This window comes from Mauremys mutica, chromosome 21 (assembly GCF_020497125.1).
Source record: "Mauremys mutica isolate MM-2020 ecotype Southern chromosome 21, ASM2049712v1, whole genome shotgun sequence".
NCBI lineage: Eukaryota > Metazoa > Chordata > Testudines > Geoemydidae > Mauremys > Mauremys mutica.
Window position 1 is genome coordinate 5,347,050 of NC_059092.1, and position 19,323 is coordinate 5,366,372.

General features: G+C 43.0%; 1 protein-coding gene across 1 annotated transcript in view; it reads left to right on the forward strand.

Annotated features, from left to right (window-relative positions):
* The window catches only part of MORN1 (MORN repeat containing 1), a 110,844-nt gene that overhangs the window by 49,511 nt on the left and 42,010 nt on the right, over positions 1–19,323 (forward strand). Inside the window, exons 11-12 of the mRNA XM_044996327.1 lie at positions 12,130–12,263; positions 14,695–14,780. Of these exons, the coding sequence (XP_044852262.1) occupies positions 12,130–12,263; positions 14,695–14,780 (220 nt within the window). The remainder of the gene's footprint in view (positions 1–12,129; positions 12,264–14,694; positions 14,781–19,323) is intronic.

Here is a 19,323-nt window from a genome sequence, read left to right on the forward strand (position 1 = left end):
AAAAAACAGACAGTGATTAGCCACTAAGGGATCTTTTGTGCCAGGTGCAAATTTTATTCTGGTGGCATCATATTAGATTGATGTAAACTGTTGTCTGGAAACTAAATTAGAAACAGACTTGTCATTTCTCAAAGCTTACACTAACAAACTTGGTCACTAGGTATCTAACAGTTATCTGTCCCAGAAGAAATCTACAGCTGAACTGTAGTTGGGATCTTGCCATTTCAGAACATTGGCAAAATACAGTAAGTTTTAAAAAATTAATAGTTCAAACTTATTTGAATGTGTGTACTGTACATGTATTTTCCATTGTTTGGCCCAAATGACATTAGCATTCCACATGTTAGCAACCAGGCATAGCTACAGACATTCTTTAACATTGGCTTAAACGGAATGTTTGTATTTAATATATATTACAGATCAATGTGCAAAATACTAAATTACTCCTTGGCCATTGCCTTCAGTTTCTAATATGGTCTCCAGAGGCTTCCACTGGCACAGTTTTGCCATTGTCTTTAACACTTACAATGTTGTCTCCTTGGGTTTCCACTGGCATGTTTTCCATTCAGTGTAATTTGGAATAATCAAATTATCTGACCCTGAAATTGGGGTGTGTAATGGAAACACCAACTTATTTAAACCCAAAGGCATACAATAGGCATTACTGGCACCATTATACAATTGGATACATAGCAACTGATTTGTTAGCAGAAGGCCTTTGAAATATGGCCCAAGGGATAGAGAAGTGTTTGAAACTGTGATATAAGGGCCAAAGCCAATATAGTCACTATTTATCTTTCACTTTTGTTTAAAAAATTGATTAGTGCCAAATGTTTAGCATACATTGGTAATGAGTAACCTCCCTAACACTAAACACTGCAAAAGTTCAGTTTTATTGTCCCACAATTTTCTAGTGCTCTGCTTATTCATTAACCATGCTATATTGTGGAGTTTGGGATCAGATCTAAGTTGCTGGGTTGAAATTCATTGGCAAAGATGGTGAATTGTATGGGGGAAAGAAATTAAATAGAACATAATATCTTTTCCCCTGTCATGACTGACAGTGAACATACCCTAGAGAAAATGCTGTCCATGGGTGAGTGATATGGATATACATATTTTGCCCCAGTGCTTGTATTGTCCCAAGCAATCTGGACAGTCTCTGTTTCTTATTTGGCTTTGCTGTGAAAGATGCTGAGCCACTCCTGCAAGGTGCTGATCATCCGTAACTCCCCTTCACTGCAATGGATATTCAGGGTACTCAGCCACTTTACAGATCAGGTCTCCACGCAGAAGACAATGTTAATCAGTTGTTTCCTTTAGGTTTTGGTAATCTGGAACATGATCTAAAATGATTTCTGAACTTTGTATCTTATAGCAACAGTTTGTTCCATTTGCCATAGTAAAAGCTGTGCACTGTTAAGCTCCTTTAAATCCAATTTGCCTGGGTTTCTGGAAGCAGTGCGGGGGTGTCAGAAAACTGATGCCTATATTTGTTCATGGCATTGTACTTTCTGGATTGAGCCCCAAAGATTCAGAGGTTGATCCTGACTGTACCTGAATTAAGAGGTTTGCCAACAGAAATGTTTTCTTGTTTCATGTTCCATTTACATCTCTGCCATATCAGAACTCTAGCTGTAAGGCAAGCGCAAACCAGCAGCTTTCTATTATGGTAGTAGAAAAACATAAGTGCAGAATAATCTTGGAAAGAGAGCGCGCTGGTAACTCTGGGTTAGGTGCAGTACAGAATGTACAGTTTTATTTTTTAAAAACAGCTCTTTAAAAGCACAATATCTCTAAAATAATAGAATACTCAAGAAAAAACATGACAGATGTTAGTCACGTTGCTTAGTGCACTACTGCAAGGCGCTCAGGTACTACGGTGATTATTGTGGTGTAAGAATCTATATAAAACACAATACAAGTTTTAGCAGCATGCTCTTGAAAGTGCAGGTGGAACAAACAGTGCTCTTCCTTTCAGAATACCTTTAAAGAGCCCTGTGCAATGACAAGCATATCTTTAGAAACAGTGTACTCTGTGTTAAAGAATAGAAAAGAGATCAAGATTGCCTTCTATCTTTTGCAATTCTACAGATTTATTTGAGTTTGCAGCGCTAAGATTCCTGTTTTAACTCCTTTGAGCCAAAGCTCTCCCTTGTGAGCCTGATTCTTGCAAAGTACTGAACGCCTCCCGCATGGTGCTGAGCACTCTGAAATCTGTAGGGGTCGTACTCTGCAACTTCCAGAAGGAATTCAGTGCCCTATGGGATTGGACCTGATATTAGTGTCTTTGGTACATGAATAGAGACTAACAAATTTATTTGAGCATAAGCTTCAAAACTTCAAAAGTTTTTTTTTCCTTACTTAATTGGCCTCTCAGAGTTGGTAAGACAACTCCCACCTTTTCATGCTCTGTGTGTGTGTGTATGTGTGTATATATATATATATATACTCAATATATGTTCCATTCCATACATCCGAAGAAGTGGGCTGTAGCTCACGAAAGGTTATGCTCGAATAAATTTGTTAGTCTCTAAGGTGCCACAAGTACTCCTGTTCTTTTTGTGGATACAGACTAACACGGCTGCTACTCTGAAACTTGGTACATCAATATATCCCAGCGTCTGGTTCCAGAAATTCATCTGTACTCCAAGGGTGGGATCTGCAAAAGTACTGATATGATTCAGGAGCACAGGATGCCAGTAACTTTCAGTAGTACTTGTGCTCCTAAGTCACTTGGATACTTTTGAAAATTTCAAACCATGTTGTTTGCTTTGTAATGATGGAAAATGTTGACAGCTGGCATAAAAATAAATATTGTGTTTACCTCCTGTATACATTAGGCTAAAACCCTATATTGTTAGGAACAATCCTGCACTAGGTAGGAAGGTGGATTAGAAAACTTCTGAATGTTCTCTTTCTTTTTCTTACATCTGTGTTGAAGTAAATGAAGCAAGGCTCTCAGATTCATTTAACAGAAATTCGTGTGAAAAGAATTCTGCTATTATTTTGCCATTTTATTGTATGTATAATGTAAAGCAGGGGTCGGCAACCTTTCCAAAGTGGTGTGCCGAGTCTTCATTTATTCACTCTAATTTAAGGTTTTGCGTGCCAGTAATACATTTCAACGTTTTTAGAAGGTCTTTTTCTATAAGTCTATAATATAGAACTAAACTATTGTTGTATGTGAAGTAAATAAGGTTTTTTAAATATTTAAGAAGCTTCATTTAAAATTAAATTAAAATGCAGAGCCCCCTGGACCGGTGGCCAGGACCTGGGCAGTGTGAGTGCCACTGAAAATCAGCTCGCGTGCTGCCTTCGGCACACGTGCCATAAGTTGCCTACCCCTGATGTAAAGAGAGGCAGCATTGAATTTGTTGTGGTTTATTTTGTTTCTTTTTGGATATAGGACCTGTATAGTGTGCACACAAACCACATTTACATGTACAAATATGCACTTTTGTCACAGTACTTGTGTGTATTTTGCACATGCGTTTACCTATTTGTACATGTATACACATACTTTGCAGGCATAACTTGGGTATCATAAGGATTGATAAGGGTATCATAAATGTAGCTTTTACAATAGTATATTCCGCTTTTCAGATTGTCTTATGTTGTAAATCACGGTGTACGTATGTTTAGGGGAATGAGCCACATTAATGTATGTTCTGCCCATGGGAAAGTTACTGCAGCAACTGTACTGACTAACACCGCAGAGAATCTTTTTCCATGAGACCAGTATAACATTGAGGTGATCCACTGTAACTAGAGTTAAAGAAATAAAGCTTTATAATACCGTTTTTTCCTAAATCCCTCCATATACTTGTTACTTAATTTGTCTTGTGTTCAACTTTTCTCTCCCTTCCCCCTATCCCTGACCAATCCTTTCTTTAATGAATGAAGCTTCTTGGTTAATTGAGTCTAGCATTAAAGACTAATGCAGTGTGTCTGGTCACCTTTAAATGAGACATTTCTATTACCCCTAGGACCGGTAACATTTTATTATTTTTTTTAAAAAGTTCACTTAAATGAAGAAATTATTACAGCATTTAGATTTTGCTATAAACAGCTAATAACTATTTACACCCCATTATTAGGTGTCACATCTGCAGTTTTACAATTACTGCCTTGTCACCCTAAGTGGGGGTTGCTTATTGCTGATGATTCCTCCCCCACCCTCTCCCACACCTTCTAGCTTGATGTCCTACACAGGTGATTAGTATGCTATAATTGAGTTGGTTGTAAAAAGATAATTAATTGACATTTCACTCCCAGAGAGGTCAAGCTGCCCTATCTTCTGTGGTCATTATGAGCCCAGTTATCCTGCTGGCACTCACCCCCCTGAGGTGACAGAATGACCTTTATCTTGCTGATTGAGTCATAATTGTCATAATTAAAATAGACAGGAAGAGAGGATTTAAGGAATAACTTGACAGTTTGGATGGTTTGGCTCTACTTTGCTTTGCTTTAAGGATGTGAAACCTGGGTATGTAAATCTTAATAGGAAATTCGTCTCTGTCTGTCTGTCTGCGGTATTTCTAATGCATCCTTCATGACAGTATCTCCTCTGTTGTCGATACCTGTTTTGTGTAGTGTTGTTGGTAATCTGGCATTACAGAGATATGAAAGAAGATTCCTATAAATAAACAAGAACTCAACATTTCTGAGGTGACCAACATGTGGAATCCTGCCAGGCAGTTTGAAATCATAAGCTTTAAGCACCTTTCTTTGACCAGTTAGTTTTTCCAATATTGATTCAATCACAGTTTCTCAAATAGTTTTAGGGCATGGACTCCATTTTAATACATATGTTGTCTAAATGTTAGGGATTCAGCAGATGTCAAGGGCACTCTGAAAAAACTCAAATAGGGGAATATCACAACTTGAGAGCGATATAAGAAGGCAAGAGGAGCCTGAGGAGGAAGAGGAGGGGAGCTGGGAGGACTTGGTTATAGATGAGGAGGCAGTTGGAGTCACATAGCACCTAGGTAAGGTACAGTTAATTATTTCAGTTTTGTATACTTAGTACAGGGGTGAGCAAACTTTTTGGCCTGAGGGCTGCATTGGGTTTCGTAAATTGTATGGAGGGCCGGTTAGGGGAGGGGGTCATGGCCCCCTCCCTGGAGTCCTGCCCCATCCAACCCCCGCTGTTCCCTGACAGCCCCTCTGCGAACCCTGCCCCATCCACACACCCCTGCTTCCTCTCCCCTGACGGCCCCCGGACCTCCGCTGCCCCATCCAACCCCTCCTCTCATTCCTGACGGCCCACTCGGGACCCCTGCTCCATCCAAACACCCCTTCCCCCAGTCCCCTGACTGCCCCTGGAACCGCTTCCCCTGACTGCCCATTGCCAACCCATCCACTTCCCCATAGGAACCCTAACCCTAGGGCAGGAAGCCCTACCCATGGGAACCCTAACCCTAGGGCGGGAAGCCCTACCCATACGAACCCTAACCCTAGCTCCAAGTGCCCTACCCATAGGAACCCTAACCCTAGGGCGGGAAGCCCTACCCATACGAACCCTAACCCTAGCTCCAAGTGCCCTACCCATAGGAACCCTAACCCTAGGGGGGGAAGCCCTACCCATAGGAACCCTAACCCTAGCTTCATGTGCCCAACCCATAGGAACCCTAACCCTAGCTCCAAGTGCCCAACCCATAGGAACCCTAACCCTAGCTCCAAGTGCCCTACCCATAGGAACCCTAACCCTAGCTGCAAGTGCCCTACCCATAGGAACCCTAACCCTAGGGCGGGAAGCCCTAAATATAGGAACCCTAAACCTAGCTCCAAGTGCCCTACCCATAGGAACTGTAACCCTAGCTCCAAGTGCCCTACTCTTAGGAACCCTAACCCTAGCTCCAAGTGCCCTACCCAGAGGAACCCTAACCGTAGCTCCAAGTCTCCTATCCTTAGGAAACCTAACCCTAGGGCGGGAAGCCCTACCTAAAGGAACCCTAACCCTACCTCCAAGTGCCATACCCTTAGGAATCCTAACCCTGGGGCGGGGCACCCTACCCATAGGAACCGTAACCCTAGTTCCAAGTGCCCTGCCCATAGGAACCCTAACCTTAGAGCATGGCACCCTACCCATAGGCGCCCTAACCCTAGCTCCAAGTGGCCTACCCATAGGCACCCTAACCCTAGCTCCAACTGCCTTACCCACAGGAACCCTAACCATAGCTCCCAGTGTTCTACCCTTAGGAACCCTAACGCTTGGGCGGGAAGCCCTACCTATAGGAACCCTAACCGTAGCTCCAAATGCCCCACCCATAGGAACCCTAACCCTAGCTCCAAGTCCCCTACCCTTAGGGACCTTAACCCTAGGGCGAGAAGCCCTACCTATAGGAACCCTAACCCTAGCTCCAAGTGCCCTACCCATAGGAACCTTTACCCTAGCTCCAACTTGCCTACCCATAGGCACCCTAACCCTATCTCCAAGTGGCCTACCCATAGGCATCCTAACCGTAGCTACAAGTGCCCTACCCTTAGGAACCCTAACCCTAGGGCGGGAAGACCTAACCATAGGAAGCCTAACCGTAGCTCCAAGTGCCCTACCCATAGGAACCCTAACCCTAGCTCCAAGTGCCCTACCCTTAGGAACCCTAACCCTATGGCGAGAAGCCTTACCCATAGGAACCCTAGCCCTAGCTCCAAGTGTCCTACCTATAGGAACCTTAACCCTAGGGTGGGAAGCCCTAAATATAGGAACCCTAAACCTAGCTCCAAGTACCCTACCCATAGGAACCCTAACCCTTGGGTGGGGCGCCCTACCCATAGGAACCCTAACCCTAGGGCAGGGTGCCCTACCCATAGGAACCCTAACCCAAGCTCCAAGTGCCCTACCCTTAGGAACCCTAACCCTAGCTCCAAGTGCCCTACCCTTAGGAATCCTAACCCTAGGATGGGAAGCCCCACCCATAGGAACCCTAACCCTAGCTCCAAGTGCCCTACGCATAGGAACCCTAACACTAGCTCCAAGTTCCCTACCCATAGTAACTCTAATCCTAGCTCCAAGTGCCCTACCCATAGGAACCCTCCTTCCTGACTGCCCCCTCAGGACTGCTGCCCCCATTCAACCTCCTATTCCCCCCGATCACTCCGACCCCTATCCTCACCCCTGCCTGCTAACCACCACCCTGAACTCCCCTGCCCTCTCTCCACGCTGTGCTTCCTGCCCCTTTACTGTGCTTCCTGGAACACCAGTGTCTGGCAGTGCTGGGAGCCGGGCCACGCCGCCACCACATAGCTCAGAGTACCGGGTCAGGCCCAGCTCTGCAGCTGCGTTACCCCAGGAGCTCACAGCCCCGCTACCCAGAGGATTGCGCAGGCAGCGGAGCGAGTGAGTTGAGGCTGTAGGGAGGACAGCAGGGGAGGTGCCAGGAGCTCGGGGGCCCGGCAGTATGGTCCTGCCTGGAGTTTGCCCACCTCTGACTTAATACCAAGCAGAAGAAGGGTTAGATGACTTAATAGACTTCTTTTTAGCTCTAACAGCTATGGTACTTAGTCCTTTTAAAGCACTTTCTGTGCAATTAAATAATCCTCAGATCCCTGGTGAGGTAAATCAGTACTATTACCCTGATTTAGAGGTGAGGGAACTGAGGCACAGAGATTGAAATGACTCACCCAAGGTCACTTAGTGAGTTCTTGTCTCAGCCAGGATTAAAATTCAGGAGTTGCTGACCAAATCACAGTGCTGTGTCTCCTCAGTCCTTAATGCACGGTTTACATATATAAACGTGAAATACATAATGAAGGATAAATATTAGTTATTGGCAAACCTTGTGAGGCTTGATTCAAACATTCAGGCAGAGTTTGGAGGTTTAGTTACATTTGGGCCTTCTCCACTTCCTTCCCTGGAAGGGCACTGGCACCTTTTCCCTTCACATGATCCTTCACTATAAAAGGGGCGAGTTTGGTCAAGACCAGTTATTTTTTCTAAGATTGTTTCCACATCCTTAGTAAATATTATACAGGTTCTTCCATTAAAATGCAGTATTAAGGGTCCTTTTCAGTGTTGGATACTTTATTGAAAAATGTATTGCACAACAGTTGTCAATAAAAGAGGCAGTCAAATTTAGTGGATACGGAGTCCTTATTGAAACTATTAGTGCATTAAGAAACTGAAATTATGCTGCAAGCAATATGGTTCCCATTCATTGCCCGGAACATAAATACTGCTACTACAGCAAAAGCTAATGGAGAGAAAGATGTTGGTTAAAGAATGTCCTTGTAGAAGTAAAGCCTTAACTTTTTATAATGTCATATAATGATAAAATTAAGGCACCACAGAAATAACTGCATCACTTGCAAGTAGAGGCACCTTGTTTTAACATTTTCTTCCTAGGATAAAGGATTGTAACTACAAACTACCATATATACTCGTTCATAAGCTGAATTTTTTTAGTAAAAAAGCGAAGCACCAGAGAAAGGGGTCGGCTTATGAACGGGTATAGAGAGGGGGAGGTGGAACACAGCCCCTCCCTCTAACAGAGGCAGCACAGTCAGCAGTGCCAGAAGGGAAGAGATGGGGCCAGAATCTCTCCGCTCCTGGCCATGCTGCTCTCCCCCAGCCTATGAAGCAGCTGCAGCTCCAGGGCTGGCAGGCTGCAGCCATGCCGCTCGGCCCCACCCCCCAGAGCAGGCTGTGGCCACGCCCCCCAGCCCGTTGGAGCACGCTGCAGTCTTGCCACCCAGCCCAGTCCGCTGGAACGTACTGCGGCTGTGCCGCCCAGTCTGGCTTGCTGGAGCAGGCTGCGGTCGCACTGCCCACCCTGCCGGAACAGCTCCATCCAAGCCAGAGACATCCTCCCCTTAGTCCCCTAGCCCTCCCCAGATAGGTGGGAAGGGACGAGATGGGGCGAGTGAGGGGGTCCTGGGCTAGGGGTGGGGTCATGTGGGGGGTGGTCACAGGGGTTACTCCCCTGACCCCCAGCTTCTCCCCCTGAAAAAAATTTCCCCACCAGTTGCTGTCCCGGCCCATCAGGGTAAGCAGCTGGTGCATCGGGACACTTTGTTTACTTAGGTTTACCTCCATGCCTGTGGACACGAGGTAAACAAACGATCTTGGCCTGCCAGCAGCTTATCCTGATGGCCCGGGAGCCAAAGCTTGCTGACCCCTGAATTATAGGGTCGGTTTATGAACAGGTCAAAATTTTCCATATTTACTTACCATCTTGTGGGGGTCGGCTTATAAACGAACCGGCTTATGATCAAGTATATACAAAATTTGCTTTTTTTTCTTCCTAATACTTTTTCAGCTTTGTCCAGGAAATAAGGTAAAGGCAACCTTATTCTGCTCCACCCTACGCACAGAATACCTCAATCCATGCAAATTATTCCTTCTAGGATGAAAAGTTACATGTGAGGGCACCTCTCAACTCCTAGACACTATGTTGGAAGGTCCCTCCAGAGTTCCACCCTAAGAGCAATCTGTCTTCTGGTTCCAGGGGGAAGTGGGGTGTAGCCAGAAGAGAGGTGGAACACTCCTACCCTGTTTTCGTTTCTAGCTACTGCCCTTCTTCTGTGCATGGAAGTATAAATGACTACAGTTTGGTTCTTTTTTGTTTGAAGAGGAGGGGAACTGCTCTATACTTCATGTTCTTATGCTTTAGAAGATGATGACCATAATTTTCACATCTGGCTGCCTACAGTTAGACTTTTAAATCCGTATTTAGGCACCTAAATAAGTGTCCTGATTTTCCAATTTGAAATTTCATTGCAATGAATTGGAGCTTGTGGATGCTCAAATCCTTTGGAAATTAGACTACTTTTATTTAGGTGCCCAAATATAAATTTAAGAACTTAACTTTAGTCACTCAACTTTGAACATTTAGGCCACTGTGTCTGATTCTTCTCTCTCATAAATTTTACATCAGTTTAACTCCATTGACTTTGGTGCAATTATACTGCTGAATTGCACTAATGGGAGATTAGAATCAGCCCTAATCTGTTGAATAAAGGTAGAAAAGAAGAAGCTTTCACCAAACATCTTTGATTTTTTTTATTTAAATTTGTTAAATATTTGCACACATTAAAAATTAATATTTGACATAGTTATGTTATCCATGGAAATGTTAACTTTTCCAATGCTACATTGGATAAAATATTATCAGAGATAATTTAATTCCTATTTTCCATGTCTCAGGTCAGTTTATGAGTGATAAACATGGCCAGGCTAGTCTATTGAATGCACCATGTACGTTTTGTTGACTTTGTTATTTTAAATAAAAAACGAGCCATTTAATTTCTAGACTTTTTCTTATTTTTCTACATGTTGATGCCCTGGCTGACTGTTATCGCTTTCCTAGTCAGTTACTGTGGAGGTTGCCATTCTAGAAAGGGAGCCATACAGATTAACTTGATCACTATTGTATACACAATTTAAGAGAGGCTAAACCAGGCAAACATGACAGGCATCACTGCTTGAAAACATGAAGCAGTTAACCACCTGTCATCTCAGCCATTAACAAAGCAAGTTAAAGAACTAAGGGAAATAATTGTCAGGTGCACATCTGGTTTTCATGGAGAGCTCCATGCTGCAAGGTGTTCAGCATCTCCTGGAGGTACTATTGAAATCACTTGGCATTGAGGGCACTCAGTGCCTTGCAGAATTGAATCTATACTGTGTAACTACTGTAATCTTCTTGGGTAAATATACTGTAGGGTGCCTGATTTGCATACTGCCACTCATCTTTCCTTATCTTCCCATTTCTATCTCTGTGTTTCTTTTCTACCAAGCAAGCAATGTTTTTTCCTATAGCATTCCTAGTACTGACAAATCTACAGCACCACCAAATTCTTCACGGCAATACTTTGCCAAAAAAGCTACAATTAAATAGAGATTGAATTCTTTGCCTATTGTGTATATCAAGGAGTGTGCACCCCTTAGCTATCGTTTCCACTTTGCAATGCATCAGTCAAGATGGCCAGCAGAGACCGCCTCCTGTGTAGGGAACTCTCTGCTGGTGGAAGTGGCTTCACTATCCTTCAACTGTCCTTCCTCATTCATCAGTGTAATGGGAAGAAGATGACATTACAGAGGTGGGGCAGGGCATGGCAGAACAGATCTCTACTACTCCCAATCTTCCACTGGCATAAGGCCTGAGGGTCCTTATGCCAGTGGTGTAAGTTACATCTGTTCCCTTGCTCCTCTAAGATATGCGAGGGCAATGTGGTTTAAATTAGGGAGACACAACCAGCTCTCTGAGAGCCTCCTCTTCACTGTACCGGAGCAGAACTCATGTAGGATGGAGACTCTGGCCCCATGATTTCTATATCCAGCTATACCACTGAGTAGTTGTGTGACCTTACTCTAGTTACATAACCCTCAATACGTCAGTTTACGTCACTGTAAGTGGGCCTAATAATATTTATCTGTTCTTTCGGGATGTTGTGCATCTTATTTAAGGTCTGGAAAGTGTTTTACTATCCCTGAATATATTTATTTATTTGCTGTTGCCGTCACTCTTCATAAAGGGAGTATACATGTAGATCCACATTAGCTTTTTACAAATGTTTGATTTGTTTCTATTATGCAGAAAACACTTGCTGTTTCTGAGCATAACTACTAAGTTAAGCAAACAAAGCACTTTCCAATAGCCTGGCCTTGCCATATCTACTTCAGCCAATTCCAAATGTTGTAGGCAGTGCCATAAATTAGCAATGTAAAACATCTTCTCTCCTAGTCTCTATAAGATACAGATGGTCACAAAGAAGATTCCCCCTCCCTGTCAAATGTAATTCACTCAGCAGATATGTTTTTATAAGACTTCAGTAGGGTACTAAATATATAGATACGAATAAAGCAAGGTTTGATACTTGTCTTGGCACTTGCATAAAAGGCAAACAGTTTCATATTGTACAGTACATTTAATTCCTACAATATCTACAGTATATTACTTTGCAAAAAATATAACAACCTAATTCTATCTCTCTTATTTATTTTGAGTAGTATCTTCACTCCTTGAAAAGTGATGATGTTACTTATGGAGTTAAGTATTACTCAGCATGAGTAAGAGTGGCAGAATCAGGCACATAAGGACACATTAGCAGCTGTTATGTTAGTTATTTATGCTCATAGCATTTTGTTGCTGGTTTCTTAAATGTGTTTCCTTTGTCACTTTTCAGGATTTGAAGATGAAAGTATCCGTCCTCCAACCAGTCAGAGAGTGGAGCGTGGCTGTGTTGTTTTCAGAAACATCATGCTTGCACCTCCTCCAGCTAATTATCAACCATTCATGCTTTTGGATGAACTAAACAAGGTAAGAAGACTTCATTATAAAACATTTTTAATTTGACCCAAGCAAACTGGACACTTTATCATCTGTCTCAGTTCCCTCTATAAATCAATATTGTTAATTCATCCTTACAGAATCATTGGATAATTCTGCAAGCCCAAGCACCAAATCTGCTCTTCCACTGTGATGATATCGATGGGGAAAAAAATAACTGCTTTGCTCTCACATAGAGAAAAATTCCGGCCATGAACAAGTCAAATTTGGCAAGGCAAGAATAACTAATGTTAATTGTTAGTGTTGCACTTCCTGGCAACTTTGTCCCTCCAGATGCCCATGTTAATCAACAGCAGCAAAAGAGAGCAACTATGAGTTCTTTTGAGAAATCTGGTGCACCATAATATTTTTTCTGATATAAACAAACAAGTAATTAGTGATAATTTACCTAAAAATGCAGGGAGAGACTGGTTTTGCACATTATCTCCAGTGACATCTTCCAAATGGTGATATTCATGGAGAAGGCGAACACATTCACCTACATGTTGAACAAAAGATAATGTGAGACCATGATGGTGCTGCACTGTTTGTTCTCATTTTCTAAATATGATTTGCAAGTCCTCTGAAAGGCCCATCTAACTTCCTGCAAAATCCTACAGTAGCTAATACTTACTTGTTCTTTTGCAAGTTTTTGGAAAAAAGAAATTACGCATGAACTCATAGTTGGTGTGAAGTTCATACAGATTAATACAATATTAACAAAGTATACGGCTTTATTTGTTCAAGGCATGGGAAAAGACACTCATCTCTGTAGATTTTCATGTGTTCTTGACTCAGCAGCAGCTGTAGAGCCAAAATGAAGAATCCAGAGTATAGATAGGATACTAATGGTGTAAAATTGTGGACTGTGTTTGAGGAGGATAGTCTTGTGAATAAGATGCACGACTGAGTTTCAGGAAATCTGGATTCAGTTCCAGCTCTGCTAGCAACAGTGGCAAATCTCTTTTTCTCACTCCCTTTATCTGTCTTGCCCATTTAGGTTGTGAGCTCTTCAGGGCAAGAGCTATCTTTTACAATGGGACATTGATCTCAGCCAGGACCTCTAGGCACTGCCATGATAGAAATAATAATAATAAATAACCAGACATGAGCCAGGTAGACCACTCTTCCATATAGAAAACTAGAGTAAAACTACAGCACAAATATAGCATTTTTTCAATGCAAACAGTGTTTTGTATGAATAGGTAACTACCAAAATCATAATTTTTGGCTGGTTAAAAAGCTATCTTTAGATTAGATTTGAGCCATAGTAAGATATAATGCTGAAAGTTCCTGAAATCTAATTGACTTTAAACTCACCTTAAATAATTGTAATGTTCAGTTGCTAACTATAATGTTTGTGACGATAAAAAATACAAGATAACATCTCTCCTGTGACAATCACTAGAATTTAAATATATATATATATATATATCAGACTCAGGTAATGCTCCTGATCATAACTTCCCTGGCTTTGCAATATATCCCTGCAGGATGGGACCCAAAACAATGTATCGGGGGGAAAAAAAAAACAAGTAAAACTGATCAACCTTTCAGCCTTGTCAAATTCAATGTTACCTACAGCAGTAACAATAGGCTCTGTATCACAGTACAGTGTGAATGTGGAAAAATATTTAAAACAATCATTCATTTTGTTAAGACTTCTAAAAATAATTTCTCCTACTCTACTGATGCTTTAAAAATATCAGCCCAATCAAATACCAAGAGCAAAATTCTGTGATCAGCCGTAATGACTTTAATGAAGAAACTGAAAAGAAAACATTAATTTTAAAAAGTGAAATGACATCTGTAGGGTTGTGCACAGAGGTAGAGTTTGGCCTGCCGTGGTTTACAAGATACCTTTAAAAGATGGTAGGATCAGGACCAATGGCTTGAAGCTAAAGAAAGAAAAGTTCTGGAGAAGGTTCTTAATAGTTAGTACTGTTGTGGCCAGGACTACACCAAAGGAGGTGTATGAGACTCCATCGCTGCAAACAGTCATGTACCAATGAGATAAAAACTTAATGGGAATAAAGTAGGCAACATCCTACAAGATGCAGGAACAGGGTCAGACTAGATGATCCAAATTGTCTTAGATTCTTTAAAATACAGAGTTGTATAAACTGTCAACCCATATCCCTTACTGTGATTTGCCTAAGGGAAATGTAAGGGATGTTGATTTTGTAGGTGTAGGGGCCAAATTTTGCTTACAGGAATAAATATGTGACATGAAGGTTATAGCAGAATCTGGAGCATGTATGCAAATCAAAAGCCACCAAATCCAAGCAATGATGATTTTGCATTAGTAGTTATTTTCAGTTATGAACGCAAAGGAAAACATTAGCACATCATAAATTACAACTCCACTTTTTGGCAGTCCCCTTGAGCAGTGCAGAAATACATTTTCCTTTTTCCGCTCTAGAAAAGAGGCAAAAAGCCAAGTGGAAGGATATCTGCTGAGAAAGCTGAGAAGATGATAGTCTCACAGGAGAAAATTGTAGACTGCAGGTATGTGTGAATCAGTATTTCTACTGCTCAGCTGGAGGATGCTTTCCACTTAAAGCAATGCTTACCTTTATGCAGCGAGCAACAGATGCTTCTATGATGTGAAATGACTCTGTTTTCTCTTTGTCGACCACTGCCATAATTATCATATAATATTGCCTTTCACACTTTACATCAATATATTTCTAATGTTTTTATAATTTACTTCGGACATATACATTTATAAATATTTGATTTGGATGTGACAGTGAACTGAACCACACATGTACCAGGGTACCTTGCACAGGAAGTGTGTGTATATGTTTTAACTTCAACTCTGTTTTCTAGATTAAACTCTTTTAAGTTTTTCTCTTTGAAATGTTATAAGTAAAGGAGGATTAGATCATGCTTCTAAAATTGCTCTCATATTTACCAGTCCAGACATAAAATCTATGTTGTCCACTTTTTATCAAGATGATGATGATGATTAGGAAGGGGGGTGTGGGGACTGATTTAGAATAAACAAATATATGTTAAAAAAGTGTCTCCTTGAACTATGTGGCAAGTAAAGTTTTTCAGAGCTGCTTTGGGCAACAGTGATCATGCAGTGATCATATTTTCTTATGGTTCATGAGGTTGAATTGGGGAAAGAAAAGGAGAGGTATTCTTTCAAGCTCTATACTCCTGTCCAGGGGTGGCTCCAGGCACCAGCACGCCAAGTGCGTGCGTGGGGCAGCAAGCCACGGGGGGGTGCTCTGCCAGTCGCTGCGAGGGCGGCAGGCAGGTTGCCTTCGGTGGCATGCCTGCAGAGGGTCCGCTGGTCCGCGGCTTCAGCGGACCTCCCATAGGCATGCCGCCAAATCTGCGGGATCGGGGACCCTCCCGCAGGCAAGCCGCCGAAGGCAACCTGCCTGCCGCCCTCGCAGCGACTGGCAGAGCACCCCCCCGTGGCTTGCCGCCCCTGCTCCCGTCATTCAAAATGTAACTTCAAATTGAGACTCTACTCATGCAGATCTTCCTAGCATGATTGTCATTCTCCTGCATTGGTCAGCAATGAAATAATTAACAATGTAGATGTTTAATTTGTCAGCTTGATAAGAAATGTGGCACTTTTGTCAGAGCTATTGGTTCAGGCAGACATCAGTGCATTAGTTAACCTTAACAAATATAATCTTCATAACCATGAGGCATAGAAAAATTTTATTTTATATGAAGATCTAGATTCTGGAGCAAATTTTCTGCAGCAAGGGATGGGCAAGGGATAGATTCACTGGCTGGGGAATCACACAGTACACATAACTCTGATGATAGCTGCTTTCTGTCATAACAAAAATAATTGTGATACCGTAAGGAAAAATCAACAAAGCTACATTATAATGTATTAAAGGAAAAGCAGAGGAAGCCAAGCAATCTCATTGACTCCCAGTCCTGTGGTTACCCGATGATAGCTGTACTGGTTTCATCACTGCAAAGTTTTACTATGTCTTCAGTATCCAAAAGTAATTGTTAAAATGTTCAATGTATGTCATAGAAACATCTGTGACAACATTGAGGCTGCCTACTGTTTCCACCCCCTGTTGTGCTGACTCTGTAGACAGTTCAGAGAATCAGGACACAGCAGCAAATGAACCACAGACACAAGGGACAGATTTTAAGCATCAGGCTGCAACTTTATTAAATTAATGCTGGATAGGGGCACTGTTTGCCAACCCCTACTCTTGCATACCCAACATTTAATGGGGTCCAGTGTGGTGGGGTTACAGGGTCCCACCATGTATAAATTGGTGAAAATCCTTCTCAGCCTACCCCTAGGCCTCAGGTGACTTCTGAAACCACACCCCTATGACTACTAAGGGGTTATCTCAGTCCACGAAGACTTCAGGTTTCCCCTTGTCCTACAAGCACAAGGTCCACCACTGAAATCCCGGGTCTCAGCTCTTTAGCCTTTATCCACACCAGCCACTGGCTACACATAGTGAAGAGTTTAACAGTCTTACCTTTCCTGATATTAAATTTTCAAGTCCTATTCCTTTCAACCCAACTCGGCCTCCATGAGGCTGCAGGAAAGCTGAAAAAGCCCACTGAATCTAGGTCAGTTTGGCCTAACAGGAAAAATTATTTTCTGATCCCCAAATAAGTGATTGTTCAGACCCATAGCATCCTGAAAAACTCAGTTCCTGTGCTACAACTAAGTGGAGGGAGGACAGGGTAGCTAAAGGTCCAACAGGCCTTTGAAAAGCCCAAGCAGAGTTTAAATATACCTGGCTGACAGGCACAAGAACCAGTCAGCCATCCTGGTCCCCCTAGCCTCACCAATGCGCTCTCGCCTCCCCCGCTTTCAGGGTACCGTGTCTTATTTCTGCTGGTCCAACCCAACAACCTCTCTTGGGATGGGCACTTGTTATAGAAGACCCAATATTTAGCCCTGTAGCGGGGTGGTTATCCACTCCTGCCCTGCGGGGCCTGAAACAGCCCAGGAGAGGGCTGGGGCTGGGGCAAGAAGCCTGGGCTGATCAGGGAAAGTAGGCTCAGCTGTGGCCATGCCCCAATCAGGCCCAGCTGGCCCCTATAAGAGACAGTGAGCCAGAAGCCCAGTCAGTCTCCCTCTGCTTGTAGAAGGGCCTGGCTGCAGGGACCTAAGCAAGACACCTAGATTGGGAGCAGGGCTGGGGAAGGGCCAGAGGATCTGGGAACTCTGGCCTGGAAAGCCCCAGGCTGCAGGCCTGACTATAGGTGCAGGGTTGCAGTGGGGCAGCCCATGGGGAGGCAGAGGCAGCAGGTCCGAACCCCTTTGCCTGTGATGAGTGGCTTATACTGCAGTCTGCCCAATGAACGGGGGCTAGATGGAGACTGGGCAGTAGCCAAGACTGAGGTGAAGTGGGGATAGTGGGTGGGGGTTCCCCTGGGAGAGGGAGACCCAGAACTGTGGGGGTACTACCAGGGGGCAGCACCCAGTAAAAGGGTCACCGGGGTCCTGGGGGACCCAGTAAGGCAGATCACCGGCCTGCAGAGGGTGCTCTGACAGCTGGAGAGCTAATTCCTGAGACGACGAGCAGGAAGCGCCGCTGGGTGAGTCTGCACACCTCTACAAGCCCCAAAAGGCATTTTTGTCTCATCAGAGCTGAGATTCAGTGACTGTAAAACAAGCCCGTAATGAGGAAAAACAACTTTTCCCCACACAAATGCCAGATTTTCTGCCAAACAACTGTCACACAGACAAACCAATAGGAGAAATGAATTATCCCTTTCATAGATTCTAGGACTGAAAGGGACCTTGAGAGGTCATCGAGTCCAGTCCCCTGCCCTCATGGCAGGACCAAATACTGTCTAGACCATCCCGGATAGATATTTATCTAACCTACTCTTAAATATCTCCAGAGATGGAGATTCCACAACCTCCCTAGACAATTTATTCCAGTGTTTAACCACCCTGACAGTTAGGAACTTTTTCCTAATGTCCAACCTAAACCTCCCTTGCTGCAGTTTAAGCCCATTGCTTCTTGTTCTATCCTTAGAGGCTAAGGAGAACAAGTTTTCTCCCTCCTCCTTATGACACCCTTTTAGATACCTGAAAACTGCTATCATGTCCCCTCTCGGTCTTCTCTTTTCCAAACTAAACAAACCCAATTCTTTCAGCCTTCCTTCATAGGTCATGTTCTCTAGACCTTTAATCATTCTTGTTGCTCTTCTCTGGACCCTCTCCAATTTCTCCACATCTTTCTTGAAATGCGGTGCCCAGAACTGGACACAATACTCCAGTTGAGGCCTAACCAGTGCAGAGTAGAGCGGAAGAATGACTTCTCGTGTCTTGCTCACAACACATCTGTTAATGCATCCCAGAATCACATTTGCTTTTTTTGCAACAGCATCACACTGTTGACTCATATTTAGCTTGTGGTTCACTATGCCATACTCCTTCCTAGACAGTCTCTTCCCATTCTGTATGTGTGAAACTGATTGTTCCTTCCTAAGTGGAGCACTTTGCATTTGTCTTTGTTAAACTTCATCCTGTTTACCTCAGACCATTTCTCCAATTTGTCCAGATCATTTTGAATTATGACCCTAACCTCCAAAGCAGTTGCAATCCCTCCCAGTTTGGTATCATCTGCAAACTTAATAAGCATACTTTCTATGCCAATATCTAAGTCGTTGATGAAGATATTGAACAGAGAAGGTCCCAAAACAGACCCCTGTGGAACCCCACTTGTTATACCTTTCCAGCAGGATTGGGAACCATTAATAACTATTCTCTGAGTACAGTTATCCAGCCAGTTATGCACCCACCTTATAGTGGCTCCATCTAAGATGTATTTGCCTAGTTTATCGATAAGAATATCATGCGAGACCGTATCAAATGCCTTACTAAAGTCTAGGTATACCACATCCACCACTTCTCCCTTATCTACAAGACTTGTTATCATATCAAAGAAAGCTATCAGATTTATTTAACATGATTTGTTCTTTACAAATCCATGCTGGCTGTTCCCTATCACCTTACCACCTTCCAAGTGTTTGCAGATGATTTCCTTAATTACTTGCTCAATTATCTTCCCTGGCACAGAAGTTA